The sequence below is a fragment of the Myotis davidii genome, unplaced genomic scaffold (assembly GCF_000327345.1).
Source record: "Myotis davidii unplaced genomic scaffold, ASM32734v1 scaffold31, whole genome shotgun sequence".
NCBI classification, from domain to species: Eukaryota; Metazoa; Chordata; class Mammalia; order Chiroptera; family Vespertilionidae; genus Myotis; species Myotis davidii.
The window spans coordinates 3618438-3640676 of record NW_006283639.1 but is presented as its reverse complement, the minus strand read 5'-3'; the positions used below and the strand labels follow the sequence as shown (position 1 = coordinate 3640676).

Sequence of the window (22239 nt, the reverse complement as noted above, 5' to 3'; positions counted from 1 at the left end):
ATTTACCATTTTTCTTTTTAATTTACCTTATGCCAATATTTGAAAAGAGAATTCCTGGCTCTTTTTTTTTTTGAGGAAATAAGTAAATGTCTTGCCTGTTACCTAGTCTGAAGTACTAATACCTAGTGGAAAATCTCATTTTTTGATTTACTGTTAGATAGGATATGTTACTATTTGTCTACAAAATAATAACCTTAGATCAGAGATTCTTGATTTGATTCTGGAAAGTTATGTGTTGTTTTTTTTAATTATTTTTCAAACATTGGTTTATGTCCTCCTTGTCTTGGGAAATGCTGGCAAGTTGTGAATCTTGGGTACATTGTGATTCACTTTTATAGTTGAAATTTTCCATGTCAACAAGATTTTCTAACTGCTATGCAAGGACACTTTGGAAATATACAAATAAGCAGAAGACAAACCTCTGCTCTTTGGGAGCTTGCAATCTTGGAGAAGTGAACTTTTATCATTAGGGGCATTCTGGCTTTTGGGGTGTTCAGCTAAACCTGAGGCTACAGTCACAGAATTAAACAGAGAGCCCAACTTTTCCCAGGCGCCTTTACTGCTGGAGCCATAACCGAAGGACTTATATACATGCATATAAGCATAACCAATGGACATAAGACACTGGGGGGGGGGGTAGGGGAGGCCAGGGGATTATCAAGGGCAGGGGGAAAAAAAGGACACATATGTAATACCCTTTGTAATACTTTAAGCAATAAAACAATTAAAAAAATCTCTAAAGTGAGTTCCCCTACAGGTGCGCGCATTTCATTTGGTGATATCTTTTCCTTTTTTTTATTATTGCAAAACCTGTGCAAAATTTCAAGTTTCCTTGATTCACTACCATGTTAGGTGATGAATATGAAAAGACGTTTGACTGTTCAGTCTGTGAACATGATCTGAATACTATGTACAGTAATTCTTTTTCCTTGAGAAAGTAACTTCTTCCCATTTGATACTCAAGAAAAATAAAGATTCCTAATTACAAACTTCTAGTCTTCATCTGGGAAAGTGATAGGTTTCCTCTACTCTCTAAAAGAGACGTTTCAAAGGAATAGGCATTGAAAAGTTCTCATGCCACAGTACAAGATTTAAGTCATGCATATTTTCCTGAGTTTTCTCTCTCTTTGTCATAATTAAGTCTGTGGAAATGGAATGGCCTAAGCCTTGTTGAACTGTTCAGCTAGAGATAGTCTTACTATTGCCGAGATTCAAAGGTTCCTTTGGCCTCCAAAATTACATTTAAAATGAATGTTGTATTTGTTGTCTGTTGCTACTTGTCTCCCTTGGCATGTGTGTGTCACTACGTGTGTGGTTGTTTTTAGGAAAGTTGTTAACCTCAGTTAACCCATGTAATTTAGAAGATATGATTAATCACCAGCATTCTCAGAAATGAAGGCTTTTTGGCAAGAGTAGAGAGAACTATGCCCAAACTGAATATCTAAAGTGTACCTGTCCTTCATGTTGAATACAAATATGTTAAGACATGTGTAAGACATAAAAAGAATTCCCTTCAGGCCTACTTCCTGGAGAACACTCAATTAGCACATAAATATTTATGCTATACATAGAGCTCATTTACCTTAAGCGTGGTTATTTACTTTTCTTTAGTAACGAGGATAATCAAGTATTTAAATTCTCATCTTGATGGATTCACTTCACCCATTTCAAATGAATTGTACAGGGTTTCCTTGTAACATTTTAATGACATTGAGAATAAGCACAGAAATATCCCCCATGAGGAAGTCATGTGAGAGAAAACAAAAAGATTTGAATAATATTGGTCACAATTATTAAAAGATGTTTATAGAGTCTTCACAACATAACATTTCTTTTTTACTATAAACTCTTGGCCAACTCATCCTCCTTTTCTTTGTGTGCTGAGTCAAAATAATGAATAACTTTATTAAACATAAATTCTTGACTTTCTGCTTCTAATTTTGAGAGGCATCACTGTTGACTGATTTTAAAACAAAGCCACAGCCTTACATCCTGAGTGGAAAAAAAGCAGACTTAAAGCCATAGCTTTACATTCTGAGTGAAAAAAGTATTTCTTAGGGAGATGGGTTGTCATCATTTCTATTCACCTGCTATGTAATTCCTCTTAATATTATTCAATTCTTGGAAGATGTATAAGAAACGCTTTCTTAATATGTCCCTGACTGTATGGGGATTTTGCTAACTGGTGAAAGGATCTGGTAATGTTCACTTGATTCTAATTTATATGCCAACAGGTACATAGGTTTCTTCATCAGTGAATATACAGTGCCTATACTGGTGCTGGGCACACAGTATATGCTCAATAAAACTTGCTGAATGAATTAAATGTGACAGAAGGGTTAGATTCATGTTGTATGATCCTAAAGAAATGTAAGTAGTATAATGGATGTAAACTTTAGGCATGCATTCTTAAAAACTATTGACAGGTTATTACAAGATGAGAGAAGTTTCCTCAGAAATTTAGGAAGGGGAGGTTTTAAGAATAGGATGGCCAACATTATAGGAGTGACATAATGAATAGGATTTTACCATTGGTGATTGAAGGGCATTAATTGTTATGTTTAACTAGGAATTCTGAGATTCTATATGGGTTTCTGGGAAAAATCAAGAAAGGAGTCTTCAAATTTCTATCTTCATGCTTACAAATACATTTGTATCTGCAACCAATCTCAGAGAGAAAATTTTCCTTTGTCAAAGACTATCTTCTCTAGATTTCAGTTTTTCTTATCTATCTGAGGATCTGGGAGAGAGGGGGAATAAATGGCTCATGCCTATATCCACCATCTGCCTGCTAGTTCTTTACTCACAGGTTGAAGTCTGCCAGGAGTTTCCTACGTAGATAAGACTTTATGGAGGTGATAGTTGAAAGATGAAAATGTGCTCTTTGGTACATGTCAGGTAAAGGCTGGAGGATGGAATGTGAGGGAGAGCAGTGGAGGCTGTATGGCAGGCCAGGCTGCTGAGGGCCACACCGAGAATGATCTTCGCGGGGAAAAAGAAGTATCTTGGGATTATGGTAAAATTCAGCGTTAATTCTTGCCAATGTGTCTCAGAGGAGTGATGACACGCTGGCAGATTTCCAAACACCCTCTCACCCCAGATCAGCTCTGATTAAATTGGTGCCATACCGTAAAGTTCCATATAAGCACTAATTTGAGAAAAGGGTCTCAACCACCTCAAAAATGTTTCTTTCCCTTGATCTGACTAAACACCTTAGAATCCTCCTTCTTCCCTTTCTCACATCACATTCTGCAATCAATTCATCAGCAACATCTGTTAGTTCTGCTTTCAAAATATATTCTGAATTCAATTATATATTCTAATATGGACTGTTACCTCCTAGTCAAAGCTACCATCTTATCTCACCTGTACTATTATCGTAATGGTCCCCTAATCAGTTTCCCTGTCTCTACTACCCTTCATGTTACCCTCACCCCTCACCACAGTGTATTTTCCACAGAGTGAGCTTTTTAATAGGACCATATCATTCCACTAATCAGAACTCTATAATGGTTTCCCTTTTCACAGAGAATAACATAAAAGCCCTGGCCAGTGTGGTTCAGTGGTTTGAGTGTTGGCCCATGCACCAAAAGGTCACGGGTTTGATTCCTTGTCAAGGGCATGTACCTGGCTTGCAGGTTTGATTCTGTCCATGGTCGGGACACATTTGTGAGGCAACCGATTGATGTGTCTCTCTCACATCGATGTTTCTCTCTCTCTCTCCCCACTCCTGCTATCCCTTCCTCCTGCTCTCACTAATAATCAATGGAAGAAATATCTTCCAGTGAGGATTAACACAACAAACAAATAAAATATAACATAAAAAGGTCCTTATTGTGACATGCTAGGTATGATCTGGTTCATGACTCTGACCTCATCTTCTTCCCATTTCTGCTTGCTCACTGCACACTGGCCACACTACCCTTTTCACTCTTTTTGCAAACACCAAGTCTGCTCCCACTTCAGGACACTGGTCTCTACTGTTCCCTTTGCTTGTAGTACTTTGCCCTCAGATATTTGCATGATTCTAGTCCTCACAGTGTTCACTTTTCTGCTTAGATGTTACCTTTGCAGAGAGCCCTCCCCTGATTACGTTAACCTGACTACACCCGACTTGTTCTCTGCCCCCTTACTCGATACTTTACATTTATGTGTAGATTTAGTGCTCAGTGTTTTCCCAATCAGAAGATGTAACGTCAGAAAATATATAATCGGTCCTGCTATATTTCTATCACCTAAAATAGTGCTTGAAACAAGTAGATGCTCAATGAACATATATTACATGAATAAAATTAAAGGTGTCATGCTTGGAAGTTATGGTAACCACATGACTTGAGGCAGAAGATTTTGAAGAGCCTGGTACATTGTGTGTGTGTGTGTGTGTGTGTGTGTGTGTGTGTGTTTTACTATTTTCCATTTTACTAGTAGCTCTGTGCACAAATCCGTGCACCAGTAGCTCGCCAGTAGCTCCCGGCCGCCCTCCTGTAGCTCTCCATCCTCTGCCCCACACTCCTGTAGCTCCCTCTGCGCCCCCCCCCCGCCATAGCTTGATGCTCTGCCCCTTCCTGTAGCTCTTCACTGCCCGCTTGTAGCTCGCTGCCCCACCCTCCTGCTGACTCCTGATCTGGCCGTTACACGGTTGGTTGTTATGCTTCACGGCGTAACGACCATTTGCATTTTACCTCTTTATTATATAGGATAATTTATTTATTAAAAATGTTTTTCAATTAGAGTTTATATTCAATATTATTTTGTATTAGTTTCAGGTGTACAGTGTAGTGGTTAGAAAATACTTTACAAAGTGTTCCCCCTGATATTTCCAGTACCCAACTGGCACCATACATAGTTACAATGTTATTGGCCATATTCCCTATGCTGTACTTTACAACCATATATCTATTTTGTAGTTATGAATCTGTGCTTTTGAATCCCTTCACCTTTTTCACCTAGTCCCCCAACCTCCTTCCCTCTGGCAGCCATCAGTGTGTTCTTTGTATCTATGAATCTGTTTTTATTTTGTCCTTTAGAGTCCACATATAAGTGAAGTTATATGGTATTTGTCTTTCTCTGACTGACTTACTTCACTTAGCATAATACCCATTAGGTCTATCCATGCTGTTGCAAATAGTAAGATTTTGTTCTTTCTTATGACTCAATGATATTCTATTGTTTATATGTACCACTGCTTTTCTATCCACTCATCTATTGATGGGCACTTGGGTTGCTCTCATAACTTGTCTATTATAAATGACTAGAGGCCTGGTGAACGAAATTAGTGCAAGGCGGGAAGGGGAGGTCCCTCAGCCTGGCCTGCACCCTCTCACAATTTGGGACCCTTTGGGGGATGCCCGACTGCCGGGGACACCCCTCTCACAATCCAGGCCCGCTGGCTCCTACCCGCTCCCCTGCCTGCCTAATCCCCCCTAACCACTCTGCCTGCCTGCCTGCCTGATCACCCCTAACCCCTCTTTATCCTGCCTGATCCCCCCTAACCACTCTGCCTGCCTGCCTGCCTGATCACCCCTAACCCCTCTTTATCCTGCCTGATCCCCCCTAACCACTCTGCCTGCCTGCCTGCCTGATCACCCCTAACCCCTCTTTATCCTGCCTGATCCCCCCTAACCACTCTGCCTGCCTGCCTGCCTGATCACCCCTAACCCCTCTTTATCCTGCCTGATCCCCCCTAACCACTCTGCCTGCCTGCCTGATTGCCCCTAACCCCTCTTTATCCTGCCTGATTGCCCCTAACCGCCTCTGCCTTGGCCCCCATCTTTGTGGCTTTGTCTGGAAGGATGTCTGGAATGATGTCCGGAAAGTCGTTTGGCTGTCTGGTCTAATTAGCATATTATGCTTTTATTATTATAGATGCCACAATGAACATAGGGGTGCATATATTCTTTTGAATTAGTATTTCCAGCTTCTTTGGGTATCCACCCAGAAGTGGAATTTCTGGGTTGTAATGAAGTTCCATTTTTAATTTTGAGGGGAAACTCCATACTGTTTTCCCTAGTGGTTGTACCAATCTGAGGGCATAATACCCTCTAGGTCCATCAATTCCCACCAATAATGCATGAGAGTTACCTTTTCTCCACATCCTGGATAACACTTGGTGTTTGTTGATTTAATGAGGATAGCCATTATGACAGATGTGAAGTGATATCTCATTGTGGTTTTAATTTACATTTCTCTAGTGATTAGTGATGTTGATCATCTTATCATAATCATATGTTTATTGGCCATATGTATGTCCTCTTTGGAGAAGTGTCTATTCAAGTCTCTTGCCCATTTTTTAACTGGATTGTGTTTTTGTTTTTTGGTGTTGAGTTGTATGAGTTCTTTATAAATTTTGGATATTAACTCTTTATCAGATGTATCACTGGTGAATATATTCACCCTTTCAGTGGACTGTCTTTTCATTTTGTTGGTGGTTTCCTTGGCTGTGCAAAACCTTTTTAGTTTGAGGTAGTCCCGTTTATTTCTTATTGTTTCCCTTGACCTAGGAGATATATAAGAAAAAAATATTGCTAAGAGAAATGTCTGAGATCTTACTATGTTTACCTCTAGGATTTTTATGGTTTCAAGCTTTACATTAAAGTCTTTAATTTATTTTGTGTTTATTCTTGTGTATGGTGTGAGAAAGCGGTTGGATTTTATTATTTTTGCATGTATCTGCCCAATTTTTCTAGCATACTTATTGAATAGACTGTCTTTACCCTAGTGTATGTTCTTGACTCTTTTGTAAAATATTAATTGACCTTATAGGTGTGAGTTTATTTCTAGGCTCTCCTTTCTGTTCCATTGATCTACATGTCTGTTCTTATGTCAATAACATGATGTTTTGATTACTATGGCCTTGTAGTATAGTTTGATATCAGGTAGCATGATTCCTCCAACTTTGTTCTTTCTCAAGATTGCTGTGACCAATTGGGGTCTTTTGTGGTTCCATATAAATTTTTGGATTATTTGTTCAAGTTCTGTGAAACACATCATTGGCATTTTAATAGTAATTGCATTGAATCTAGATTGCTTTGGGCAGTATGGATATTTTAATGATGCAAATTCTTCCTATTCATGAACATGATACATGCTGCCACTTATTGTATCTTCTTCAATTTCTTTTTTTCAGTCTCTTATAATAATCTAAGTATTGTCTTTACAACCTTGGTTAAATTTATTCCTAGTTTTGTTTGTTTGTTTGTTTTTTATACCATTGTACAAATCTGATGCATTTTTAAGAAAATGGGGAAACTGTAGAAATATTACTCCTATTTGAAAGAATTAAATTAAATTACTAACTATTGTTGGTTGTGTAGCTGTTTTCAGAGGTGAAGCTTACCTGGCTGATATTATAGCATGGGAGAAGGTTGCTTCTGGATGCCTACAACATGGCAATCATGATTTTAAAAGTCAGCTATAAAGAGAGATAGATCTTATGCTGGATATAGAACTCATAGGTCTAAAAATATTTTTAAAGGAATTTTTGGAAAACATGAACATTTTATCACCTATATCCTGACATGTCCTAGTTGCCTTTTACTATTACATCCCACTATTTAAATAGGATTTAATAGGATTAATACCCTCCATTATACAAAGAGCTATTACACATTCCATTAAAGGAGCAGAATGTTATGCAATTTCTGCCCACACTCTACAACATTGCTCTTCTCCCTTGCCTGCCAAGCCAGTCATGTCTAGCTGGCAGGGAAGCTAATTTTGATGACTAACTCATATTTTAAATTCCCCTAGTTTCTCCCCGCTTTGAAAGTTATTTATTCTTTTGTGGTCACATGTGGTCATTTTTAGACTATGCCCTGAGATATCTTTTGGACAAAAACAAGGATATTTCTTGCCAGAGTCATTTGATTTGTGTTCCTAGTTTTTAAAATTCTTATCAAGTCCTAAGCAAATTCACCCTATCATGAAAATACCAGTGTCATTACTACTTAGATAGCTGTATCATTTTAAATGTTGCAACAACACACTCAGTTCCTCTCTATTACTACTCATCATCTGCCAATGTTTCTGATTCATGTGTTCAAGAATTGCCAAAGTCTTCCCACAGAAATAGATCTCTCAGAAAGAACTGTACTGCTATCAGCTGAACTAAATTAGACTATGTAAACTACTAACATGGTTTCCAAACTTCTCTTAAACTCCTATTCTCATTTTCACCTAAAATATGTGAATTGTTTTCTTTTGTCAATTTTATAAATTTTTTCTATTGAGTGCTACTGAAAAATGCTATTAACCAATACGTTTTATTTGACCTCCAAATAAACTCATGATCGTATTCCTGTTATGATAATGAGAAGTTGTTGTGCTTGTGAGCAACGAGCCATAGGTACAGGATGTACTTCGCCAGTATCACATGCTTGGGAACTCCCTTTATCCTCTGGGGGCTAGCTCAGCTGTCACATTGTCTGAAGTCTTTCCTGTAACCATTTCTGTCCCTTTTGCAAACAACTTTATTCCTCAGTCCTCCATGTTTTCTTATGACAGTAGTTGGTAAATCTACTATTTTCCCTATGACAGTATATTGATTTTATTATTTTATGCCTTTTTATTCTACCATAAGCCCCTTGAATATAAGCTCTATGTTGTTTTTTGTTTCTTTTTTAATTTTTATAACACTAGTGTTTAGAATGCATTTGACACATACTAAAAGGTCCTTAAATAGAATTGGACATGTAATAATCCTGCTGACTAGATCACACATCATGTGGCTCTGGGTATGTTTCAAGTTCAGTGCTACCAGAGCTTTGTCTAGAGGTGACACATTTAATTGAATAAACCAATTGTCATACTGCTAATATGTAGTTTTGGGACCTTTTACTATGAACTCAGCAGTCACATAGTAAGATTGTGATAGAGAAAAATTACTGGAAAAATTTCTAATCTTTTGGAGTTTAGAAAAAAATAGATGATACCCAAATTTACAGGGTTTAGATCAAGCTTTGCCTCTGCAACTGCAAATAAAATACTATAGTTTTAATAATATTTATTATTATATTGTTCTATTATATATACACTAGAGGCCTGATGCACGAAATTCATGCAAGAATAGGCCTTCCTTCCCCTGGCTGCTGGCACCAGCTTCCCTCTGGCATCCAGGACCGGGCTTTCCTCACAGCCCCAGCTTCATCTGGAAGGTCGTCCGGAAGGATGTCCGGTCTAATTAGCATGTTATGCTTTTATTATTATAAATATACATATATATGCTTATATAACATATATGAACAGTTTTGTTCTATGGATTCTCACATGAAGATTAACAACATAAAAGATATACCTAAATTGAGGCCTGAGGGATTGGGACATGTTTAAATGATATTATATTATATTTTATATATGTTTATGTACTATATAAATATATTTTACTTTTACTCATTAAAAGGGTACAAACAGATTAACTTTGAAAATTCTGGAATAAGACTCATTTACATGTGAAAAAGCTATCTTCATTATCATGACTTATTGGTAATTATTATTCTTTAATCTGGTCAAAAATACTATGAGTTTTTCCATGTATTTTTATATTTTATTGGATTCTTGAATAGGTTTGTCCCATGGTTCTTATATTAAGATTAATAATCTAAAACATATATAGGTTGAGGTTTGAGAGACTGGGAAATGTCTTAATCATATAACAATCTCTCCATTGTGCCTAACATAAAAGACACTCCTACCATTTAATGCACAAATATATGATGAAGGTAGCCTACTTCTGCATACTTCTACTTAAACTATACTAGTTAGGACCCCAATTAATTTGTCATAAAAACCTCCATTCAAAGAAAAAGTTTATAAGACAAAGTAGAAAAACAACTCTATTCCAACTGGCAATTGCTCAAATAAACTTAAAAGTTCAAGACTGAACTATTAGCTGTAGCTTCTCTCTAATAATAAGCAACTGTCATGTGTTCAATGATTAGCTATCTCTGATATGTTAATATACTAATATACTAATCATAGCTCATTACAGCTGGTGATATAGTTATTGGGAGGGGCCAGGCTTTCTCGCCTGTTTATTTAGGTATCATTACAGTGCTTATCATCAAAGATGCTGCCTCTAAAAGATGAAATAACTCTCAGGCTTAATTGATAATCTACACAGGTGGCACTTTGGAGAGGCAATATTACAGGTTATGTTTTCTCTATTGAGCAGAATATTGGAGGCTGTGTAGAGAGAAAGATATAAGACTGAGATTTATTTTTATATAGTGCATCTCTTTGGTCTTTGATAATGTCGTTAGTTGCTATGTTGAGCTGAGTTAAGCTGTGAGGATGAACTAGCAGCTTAGACCCAAGAAGAACGCAAGCAGGGGGTACCTCTAGGAATATAAAAAGGATTTTTTTCTGCTAAAGAAACTGAAATGCTTCTCCTATTAAGTCATGAAATATTCTCTGGTTTAGAGCTGCTTCTCCATACTTTTTTTCATGGTCAGTTCATCCAACAGGTCAAGTTATTTTTCAATGCAAATACTTGACACACTTTTCTGATTTGTCATCATTCTAGGCATGGCAGATTTCTTCTTATCCTTCATGTCTCAGCAAAAATGTTACTTTCACAGAGAGGACTTTCTCACTCACTCTTTCTAAGTAGTCTCCTCTCCCAACCTAATCCATACCTTCTTATTTTTGATCATGGACATCTGATTCATCTTCCTCCTAGCTCTTATCACCACTGTAAGAGTCTCTATGTTTACTGGTTTTATCTGTCTCCCCTTATATACTGGAAGCACTATGAAAACAAAGACCATGTATTTGTGTTGTATTCACTATGTACTCCGTAACTACTAGTATCTAAAACATGGTATGTGTTTATGAAATAAATGTTTGTTGAGTATTTAATATAATACTTATGTTTTAGAATCTTCAGCTTTCGTATGCAAATTACTCTTCTAGATCAAGTATCTAAACTGCATTTCTTTTATTTATCATTTATTTGAAGAACAGCAAAATTCATGTAAGGAATTATTCTAGATATTAGGGTTATATAAAAAGTAGTATAATAATCTGCTATTTTTCTCAATGGTATATTTTATGACAGTTCTTATTCCTATAGTTTTTCAGGAATTATGAATTATCTCTACATGATTTAAAAAATATTCACAACAACCTTCAGAAGTGAGGGATATCATCACCTTAATCTAACACACAAGAGATTCTTAGGGTCAGATACATCAAGATAACAGGGTCAATATGTGACTAACCAGGTTTGAACCCTTGAATTTATGATGCTGAATTTCATGCTTTTTCTAATACTCGTTTCATATGTACTTCATTACGCTAACTATTGTTTCATTTATATTCAAAATACCAAAAGGTTTTAGTTCCTGTATTTTAATGAGTTTTTTTAGAATGACATGAACTTCTGACATTGACAGTTACTTTGTCATCATTACATTAATGTGATCTCCTAGCAATGCCATTTTTATTTGATATCCACATCGAAACATTAAAAGATAAGGCATTATCCAAGAGGTTGTTAGAAAAAAGGTGTGGATCTTATTTGAAATATTCTGGGTTTGTTGCCTTCAGACTAAGGATTGTGCTTACATGCAATATTATTTTTTTTAAATATAGTTTATTGATTTTTTCCAGAGAGGAAGGGAGAGGGATAGACAGTTAGAAACATCAATGAGAGAGCAACATCGATCAGCTGCCTCCTGCATACCCCCTACTGGGGATGTGCCCACAACCAAGGTACATGCCCTTGACCAGAATCAAACCTGGGACCCTTCAGTCCTCAGGTGACGCTCTATCCACTGAGCCAAACCAGTTGGCGTTACATGCAACTGGTTATATTATTAACTATATTCCCTATGTTGTACTTTACCTCCCTGTGACCATTTTGTAACTACCAATTCGTTGTGAATAATTCTATTTAAAGGCAAGACCCCAAACCAAACAGAATAGAGCAAAACAAAGCCATAGCTTCAGTGAAGGAAATAAACCGACTATCTTCTGATTATTTACTTGTGTTATTTATTTGTACTATTTGAATCCTAGCAAAGCCATGAAAGGTTTCTATTACTCATTTTACAGAAGAGAGGAATTTTCAGAATTTGAACCAGTTGCACATTTAAAAAATATATTATTATAATCAACTTCTAAAAGTTTATTGCACAGTTAGGACTGCCCTGAATTTTTATTTATTTAAGGTAAACTACACTTCCTTTGTAGTTGGCTGCTATCTGCATACTCCTCCCGCCAACTCTACTTTAAAACACTCAAATGAATACTTGGTAAAACTTATTTCAACTTCCACATGAAACAAAAGTCAACATTTCAGTATATCAAACTGAGAATAGCTGATCAGCAGATAAAACTCATTTTAAAATCAAATATGACCATGATAAAAATCTTTTTTACTCTGATGCAGAATTATCATGAGGTAATATATGATTATCACCCATATATTTGACAGAATTTTATTTTTGTCATTTTTTGATTCTTGAAGGCTCACAGTAAAGCAATCAAATTAATAAAACTTAGGAAAAAAGAAGTGAGAATTTAAAATATTGCAGCAATCAAAATATTTACATACTAAATATATTTTGGAAATGATAACATACACCACTTAGGTGAGAAGGAAGATATTGTACATGGGGACATAAGAAACTTTTTTATTTTTTCTGAGTGTGTGGTAGTAGCCTTAACAGTTACTTTATTATTAGAGTCATGCAAACAGGTGTCACAGACACAATTAGAGTAGAGTCAAGGACAAAGGACATAAAATGGATACTTTGCATTTGGCTCAAACTCATTAATGACCACATTGCTCATTAATAACAAAATTGATGCCATATTGGAAACCTTTTATTCATTGAATCTTCCTCATCTTGCTTAGAGGCACAATCATTTACCTGGACATTGAAACACTGGAGCCATTAACCCTTTTCTTATCACATAGCTAGTCAACAGTCAACAAATCTCAAGAACTGGAACTAAATCTCTCTTCCCCACCCTACTGTCTCAGCCTTAGTTCAGGCCCTCACCATCTCTCTCCTGGACCTTCTAAATGACCTGTCTTCCTATCTGCCCTTTGGCTCTAATTCCCATCCTCATTCATATCTCTGTGATTTTTCTAAATTCTCAGTCTGATTAAAACCTTTATTGACTCCTGTCTCCTGCAGAATCAATTTCAAGCTCTTCATTCTGGGTTATGATATTGCCCAGGATCTGGTCCAGCCCACCTCTTTACCATACCCTCTTTCAAGCACAGCAGTGCTGGGAAAGACTTGCAATTGTGGACATACCTTAGGAGACCATAAAATATTTGAGGGCAAAAGTCTTATTTTATGTATTTTTATTTCTAGTGCCAAAACGTCAGATAGAATGCAGTGGAAATATATTCCCAGTTGAGCTTTAAGTCAAACTTACATTGTGAGTGGGATGTTGGGGGAGGGTATACAAATTAAAACCTTGTGTTCTTTTCAATACCTAAGCATCCTATTGTTATTTAGCAGTATAAACTATTTCTGTAGAGTAATAAAGTAAGTGAACATAGAGTAAAGCCATAATGATTATTTTTTGTCTTACTGTTTATTCCTTTCCATTATCACAGACCAGCTCAATTTTCAAAAGCTGATAATTACCCTCCAGTTGAATTTCAAAGAAGACAGCAATTCTGGGACCCTATTCGCCTAGCTCTTTTCACATTGGTAATTGTAGCAATCATAGGAATTACGATTGGCATTGTTAGTCATTACGTTGTTGAGGGTAAGTATCCAGGTCACATTTCTATTGCCCAAGTGCTCCATGACTGAATATCTTATAATTCTCTGTTGTATAAAAAAATGTCATTTGCATGACATTAACATTTTAATTACTAATGTTTTACTGATGTTAAATTATAGTTTGCTCCAGTATTGAGTTCAGTCTTACATATTTCCAACCAGTGAAGCTTGCAATATAGATAGACACATGTCAAAGAAATACATATTTAAAAAGAGAAAGAATGAAAGATTATCCTCAGAATAAAGATAAATCACATCATGTGCTGAGTTTAATATACTTTTCTCAAAATCAATACCTTGAGTTGCCCCAAGAAGAGCTGATGATATGAGGAAAGTTACCTAAAGAATATTTGTAAAGGCTTAAAGATCAAACATTATTTTTGAAGGAAAAGGAGATTGTTTCATGATTAGAGAAAGGAGAGAAAATTTAGGAATAATTTCACATTATGTGCAAAAATGGATAGTTAAGAACACAGGTAAGCCAAATGACAATTGACTAAGTTTGATTTGATATGTGTATTTATAATCACATGTGACTGAGACTTTGTCTAAAATTTTACAGAAATATATGACTTACAACAATAAAACCATACTTAAAAACCTTCTAGAAAGAGACAAATATTATTCAACATGTCCAGCTTAATTTCTTACCCACTTTATTGGGGGATTGATAATATCCATTTCTTAGACTCTCATAAAATAAAAGGAGAAACCAAGTAACCCCATCAATTGTGTCTTTGTTGTTAATATCTTCTTTGAGTTAAAATATAGTGAACTAGTTTTGTTTTTGATATGCCCTCCATCCCTAATATGGCAGGTCTTCAAAAAAGAAAAATTGAGGAGATAATAAAAATAATAGCAAAAAAAGCTTTTACAAAATATCAAAGAGGTTGTGGGAGGCTGAACAATGCCCCTCTCATAAGGCATCCATGTCTTAATCCTTACAACATGCGTATCTACCTTATATAGCAAAAGGGACTTTGTGGATATGATTACATTGAGGATTCTGAGGGAGAGCGGTTATTCCGGATTTTCCAGATGAGCCATAAATGTAACCAAAATATTTGATAAGAAAGAGTCAAGAAAGTCAAAGAAAGAAGAAGGCCATATGACAAAAAAAAAAAAAAAAAGCTGAGCGGGGGGGAGAAGGAGATAATATGATGTGTGATCACAAGCCAAGGAATGAGGATAACCTCTAAAAGTGGACAGAAGGGGAAAAAAAAGATTCTCCTCCCCTTAGAAGGTTCAGAAGGAACCAGCTCTGCCAGCATGTTGATCTTAGCCCTGTAAAACTCATTGCAGACTTTTGAATTCCAAAACTGTAAGAGAATAAATTTCTGTTTTTTTAGGCCACTGAATTTCTGCAAACTTGTTATAGCAGCAATAGGAAACCATTAGCAGAGGTTAATACTTAAGATTTTGAGAAATCCATGACATGGACCTTCCATGCAGGTCATTGTGAGTTGCCTGATTATAGATAGAAATTTTGTAAAACAAAGAAGAAAGTCTATGACAAAGGATAAGCAAGTGGAGGGGGATAAAATAGAGGTATCTAAAATGACACACACATTCAAAAAGTAATTCACAGATTTTTATAGCATAAGGAAATCAAAACGAAGCCAGTGAAGAAAACCATATTGCAATAACCAAAAATACACCAAGAAGAAAAAAAATATTAAAATAGCAATTTTAAATAGTGGAAATAAGGAAGAACAGTAAAAAAAATAAAATATGTGAAATAATTGAAACAAAAGTAAGGATTTGGGCAGGCTTAATGATAAAATTTACATCACCAGGATGGAAGTGTATTTGATGGAGTTATTTTTATCTAAGGATCTCAGCTTTCACTGTATATAATTCTAACCAATTATTTACTCTCTGATATATAATAATTTTAAAAATAAAGATTATAAAATAATACAGTGACTTTTAGAATATGAATGGTCTGTCAATGCCCACCAACCAGGGACCACCAGGAACACATCTGTTGTGGGTTTATTGCATGTTCAGGGAAGGAAAGCACATGCCATGGGAACCATGTTATGGGTCAGTCAGACACTGTTAGAGATGATAAGATTTTGATTGGTAACTAATTTTGAGGGGGGTTCTCTAGATTGGATGCTGTCAGGATGTTGGACTAATGCTGTGATTTCATTACTTAGTACATCTTATCTAGAAGGCAAAAGCAATGAAGTAAGGCTTAAAGTTATAATTGTCAGTCACTTATAATAGCCAAGATAGAGAGATGTTCTGTCTTGTTTGGAGAGTGTTTTTGTGTGAGCTCAACATATCTGTGGAATGGTCGTGTTTTTGTCATTGTCTATATGGCCAAGAGTGGCCTTGTGTAATGTTGATGTGCTACAAAATTGTTTATGTTCAAGAGGATGATACCAAGGCTTAGGTGGTAGTAGTGGGCCAGCACCTGAAGGTCAGGGGCCATGTTTTCTCTCTCAAGTCCATAAATTCTTGGGTCTTACTTTAAAATATAGTTTCTGTATTACTAATTAAATACTAAGTGCCGGACAATTAATATCTCTAACTTTTTTTTAAAAATATATTTTATTGATTTTTCACAGAGAGGAAAGGAGAGAGATAGAGATAGAGAGTTAGAAACATCGATGAGAGAGAAACATCGACCAGCCGCCTCCTGCACATCCCCCACTGGGGAAGTGCGCGCAACCCAGGCACATGCCCCCGACCGGAATCGAACCTGGGACCTTTCAGTCCGCAGGCCGACGCTCTATCCACTGAGCCAAACCGGTTTCGGCAATATCTCTAACTTTTTTGTTGCTCAGCATAATGGCTGAGGACTGGAGATAAGAAACTGATGATACTTAAGCAGTGATTTTTGTTGTTTATTTTTACCTTTCAGATGATAAGTCATTTTATTACCTTGCCTCTTTTCAAGTCACAAACGTAAAATATAGAGAAAATTATGGAATAAAAACCTCAAAAGAGTTTACACAAAGGAGTCATCAGATTGAAAGAATGGTAAGCTAAATAGAAAAATTTTAAACTTTATAAATGTGTTTTTCTGTCTCACTTTGAATGTGGTTATTGTAGTAATTTTGCCTCTCCATGCTTCAATATCTTTTTCTGTGAAATGAGGATAATATAGCATCTAGGTTATATGGTTAAGAAGATTAAATAACTTAATGAATACAAAATATTTAAAATAATATTCCGTACTATTATAGTTATGTAGTTAGAGAGGCAACAAATTAAGACCTGAGGAGATTGTTGGTTGAGGCAGATGTTTTCCCAATTTTTAACTTGATGTTATTTCTTGATTCATTTTCCTTTATCATTTTTTTTAACATGAGAATTAGGATGGTCATATTGGCCTTATAACTTTATTTATTTTGCTTTTAAATGTATGTAAAGTATCACATACAAGGATGTGTGTCTTTAATTATTGATCTCAAAATTAATAATGCCCCTCAAATATTTTGTTTGTCTTTGAAAACATGCATTTATCAAGGCATTTATATATTTTTAAAATATATAAGATAAGGTAAGTTTTTACCTATCATAGTAGGAAATCAAATAGAATAGTCTTCCACTTTTGCTCTCATGAAAAGCATGTCTGCGGAGACCACAGAATTGTTAAAAAATCAGTATTTTTGCCCTTTTAGCTTTTGAAACCTATTAGGGAAAAAGATGTAATGTGTCTATGATTGGCTATAGATACTATCTCTTAAAATATATGTTTTTATTGATTTTAGAGAGGAAAGGAGAGGTAGAGAGAGATAGAAATATCAATGATGAGAGGGAATCATCGATTGGCTGGGAATGGAACCATGACCTCCTGGTTCATAGGTGGACCTTCAACCATGGAGCCACGCTGGCCAGGCGACACTATTTAAATATATATATTGATTTCAGAGAGGAAGGGAGAGGGGGAGAGAGATAGAAACATCAATGATGAGAGAGAATCATTGATTGGCTGCCTTCTGCACACTCCACACTGGGAATTGAGCCCACAACCCAGGCAGGTGCCCTGACCCCTGGAATGGTCCCATTCCAATGAACCATGACCTCCAGGCTCATAGGTCGATGCTCAACCACTGAGCCAAGTCAGCTGGGCTAAACACTATCTCTTAATTAAAAGATGAGTATTTAGCCCTCCAATACTTCCACTGTTCTCGTGTTTTTCTGAATTATTAGCAATGGTGGAAAGTGTTAGCATTTTATTCAGTTATCTTTAGTTTGATTTTAAATGTTAAAAATCAGTAAGTAGTATTTTCCTTTCCATAGCTATTTACTGTTTGCATGTAACATAATAGTGTTTTTTACAATTATGTTGCCACAGTTCTCACTTTATTGGTTGGTGGGTTTATTCAGAATTGTGTTTATACTATGTTAAACACAAATATCAAATTATTACAACATAATGATTTGATATTTGTGTTTATTGTGAAATGATTACCACCATAAGCCTGCTATATTATAACTATGACACATAGTTATAATTTTTTTCTTTTAAATCATGATGAGAATTTTTATGATCTACTCTCTTGGCAACTTTCAAATTATAGAAATGGTCCTTCAATAATGTTGGTTTATTATAAGGTTGATGAGATGCCACAGGAACTTAACTCTTATTTATATAAATTAGCCTATGGTAAAATTGATTTTCCTTAAAATCACAAGACCTATCAAAAATGTCGAGTGAAAACTTACTATATAATATAGTATTATTACCTATAGTCCCCATGCTATGAATTACATCCCCATAACTTATTTATTTTATAAATGGAAGTTTGTACCATTTGACAACTTTCATCCATTTTGTCCCTCCTTTTCATCCTGACCCCTTCCACTCCAGCCCCCAAAGTGATTTCTACATTCTCCTTGAGAACATCAGGTAGTTAGTGCATTCCTGGTATTATTAAGGCCAGTTCTCTAAAAACTTGTTTGTTTATATAAAAGTAAAGTAAAAGTAGAAGTTCCGATATTTTCCATATCCTCCATGAAACATTGGCTTCATTTTGGAAATCAATGCTCAGAATAATCCAAAAAGCTAATCTATAAATGATATGATAATTATTTTCATTGGATAGAAGGATGACTTCCATTTACTATGCAGAATATTCAATATGGAAAGACTACTAATGTTGGCTGTACACCTTTCTAACCTATGTCTTAAAAATAGCTTCCCATGAGGTTTACCTAGGTTTAGGGTTCAATCCCATGTAAGGGCACATATGGGAGGCACTAGATGGATGCTTTGCTCTCACGTCGATCTCTCTCTCTCTCTCCCTCCCTCCTTCTCTCTCTCTCTTCCTCGTTCTAAACATATCCTCAAGTGGGGATTAAAAAAATAGCTTCCTATTAGAACCTTTTTTTGGTGCTCTGTATGTTCTAAAACTGCAACAACTAAGCTTGGTCTTTAAACAGTTTTTCTCTTTCTATCTCCTTTTTCCCCTCTTTTTAAAGAAGTAATATAATATATAAACATCTCTGGAGATACATAATATTATCTCTAGAAACAGTTTTCCATTTAAGTTCATTACATTTTTTTTCCTGGTTACAAGCTAAAGATCTCATCTGGAAATTGAAAACGTGTGGTGTGGTCGCTGACCTGCTAAACAATGGGCACATTGAGACAGATGGATAGCAGAGCATTCTCTAGCTCCAGCTTATTATCCCTGTATAGGTGGGATCTCAAAAGCACAGTGTGTGATGAAGATTCTTGGTTATATAATTAATTAGCCAAAAGCTTTCAGAAAAATCTTGTAAGTGTGAGAGGGCAACAGAAAAGGACAAAGTCTGAAGCTAGCCAAAGATGCGGTTTGAAAAGTGCAGCCTCAGCCTGATTTCCGAGGAGATCTTGAGCCTAAATTACAGCACAGTGGAGGTTCTGCCCAGAGATAAGAGGGCTGGGCTGCTTGTGTTATGACAACAAGGGCTGCCCAGGGAAGTAAGCATAGCTACTCGCCATCACTGGGAATGTGCTCAGGTCAGATAAGGGTAGGCTTCAGGAGAAATATAGGTGTGAGCTGTTATCAATCAAGACATATAGAAGCTGGGGCACCTCTGTCCAAAAGTTTGGGGAGGGGACAAATATCTGCCACAGTTCCTCTTTTGTAACAATTCATCACCATTTAAGTAATCTTATTCTTAAGGAATGTATTAAGAGGAAAACATTTTTGTTTATACTTGATCATAGACAGTAAAGTTTCCATTGACGTATGCCTCCAAGTCATCTGAGGCAGGATTCTTCCTTTGCTTGTCTTTCTTCTGGTGCCCCATAAATGGCCTCATTGTTTCCCATGATAAATGGGACACTTTTGGTAGAAAATAGCAGAAACCCAATTAAGGAGTCAAAGAAAAAAAAAAGAATGAAAGAGAGAAGTAGGCAGGGAGGGAAGAGAGTGGAGGAGAGAGGAAAGGAAAGAGGGAGGGTGGAAGCAAGGAAAGGAAGAGGGAAGAAAGAGGGAAGGAAGGAAGGAAGGAAGGAAGGAAGGAAGGAAGGGAGAGAGGGAGGGAGGGACTTCATATAAAGAACTGAATTCCACCTGTTGGAATTCAGTTCTTTATATAAAGTCCCCTCTAAAAACAAAACAGAATAAAAACAAACCAAAAACATAGGGCAGGGCAAATTTTTTTAAAAAGGAAAAAGGAACAGAAGATAAGGGCAGAGGACTTATTGCTTCTCCTTAGCTTTCTCCTTGGTCTCCTCCTCTCCGGACTCCTTGCTCTTTTCCACCGAAGAGCTTCTAGGGAGGGAGGGAGGGAGGATGGAAGGAAGGGAGAGAGGGAGGGAGGGAGGGAGGAAGGGAGGGAGGAAGGCAGGAAGGAAGGAAGAGGCAGGAAGAAGGAAGGAAGGAAGGAAGGAAGGAAGGAAGGGACTGTTGGGAAAATCTAGAGATTCATTTGGCTTTGGACATGGCTGGATTCAGAGGCTCAAACAATGTCCTCAGGTTTAAAATTTTTTTAAAAACAAAGTATTGTGCATCATAACAGCATTACTTAGAATAGCTAAGATTTGGAAACAGCCCATGTACCCATCCGTAGGTGAATGGATAAAAAAAAAATGTGAGACATTTAACACTATGTAATACTATGCAGCTGTAAAAACAAAGAGGGATCTCTTACCCTTTGGGACAGCATGGATGGACCTGGAAAATATTATGCTAAGTGAAATAAGCCAAACTGAGAAAGACAAATCACATGATCTACCTTATTTGTAGAATTTAATGAAAAAAATTAATTGACCAATAATCACACTGTTGTTTGATTAATCATGGTTGGAGAATTCATCAATTAATGAAAATGTTATTGTTCACTTACTTTGTGCAAGGCTATGAAGAATACCAAGGTCTGTATATTACAGTTCCTTCCTAGTTGGAATTTATAATATGGTTTATGTATGGAAGTTTGTGTACGGAAATAATACAAACTAAAAGTTTAGGTAATATGAGAGCTAAAAAGATGATATGATGGTATGAGACTTGCCACAGTGCAGTATATAATTATCAAATATTTGACCCAAATGATCGGGATTTTAGTTCAGAGGAAGGGAAAATCCCTTTGAGCTGGCAGGAAGCTTTTGTGGAGAAGAAAGGGTAACAGAATGAATGTCCGTGGTGTGTTTGCCCTCTGGTGGTACATGTTTCCATGACAGTAACAGGAAATATTCAAAATCTGCCTGACTTATTTTCATAGGTGGATCTGGAAAGGGATTCCCTAGCTGGCATCCAGTAACTAGTGATCGTCCATGAGGACTTAATCTGCATGTAGTTCCCAGCCAGAGGGGAAGCCGCAAGCTCAATCTTGCTGGAGACAGTAACTGAGTGTACTATTAGTCAGAGCCACACTATTGTTTCAAACATGTTGTACTGCTTTTTAATGCTAGAGTTCAAACCAAGGACTACAATTAGTATCTGATTTTAAGGAGAACTTTTCTATTCTACCATGAGCTCACACACTCTTGTTTTAAAATAGAATGATTTCAAATAAAAATCATTTGTTCTTCATGATTTGGACCATAGAAAGGGAAAAATACAATTAATTTTTGTAATTTGGACTAAATGTAATATTAGTGAGTTCTTATAAGAAAAATGTAAACATGAATTAAACATCTCCAGAAATTGCTTACAATAATAGGTGTCTGGAAAGCAGCAGTTCCCTTAGCCTTGCTAATCTCAGAAGTAGGAAAGCTGAAACTGGTTTGGCTCAGTGGATAGAGCGTCAGCCTGTGGACTGAAGGGTCTTGGGTTCGATTCCGGTCAAGGGCATGTACCTGAGTTGCGGACACATCCCCAGTGGGAGATGTGCAGGAGGCGGCTGATCGATGTTTCTAACTCTCTATCTCTCTCCCTTCCTCTCTGTAAAAAATCAATAAAATATATTTTTTTAAAAAAGTGGGAGAATGGATTCATTCATTCTTTCATTTCATTCATTTATTCTAAAAATGTCATGTGTCAGAGACCACTTGAGGCGATGGCAATATATCAGGGAATAGATAAGTTCCTTCTCTCCTGACGCT

The 22239-nt window shown here is 36.4% G+C and overlaps 1 protein-coding gene across 1 annotated transcript in view; it reads left to right on the top strand.

The window, feature by feature from the left end:
* The window catches only part of LOC102771184 (transmembrane protease serine 11F), a 53520-nt gene that overhangs the window by 7301 nt on the left and 23980 nt on the right, over positions 1-22239 (top strand). The window contains exons 2-3 of the mRNA XM_006753865.1: positions 13574-13728; positions 16618-16736. Coding sequence (XP_006753928.1) covers positions 13574-13728; positions 16618-16736 — 274 coding nt within the window. The remainder of the gene's footprint in view (positions 1-13573; positions 13729-16617; positions 16737-22239) is intronic.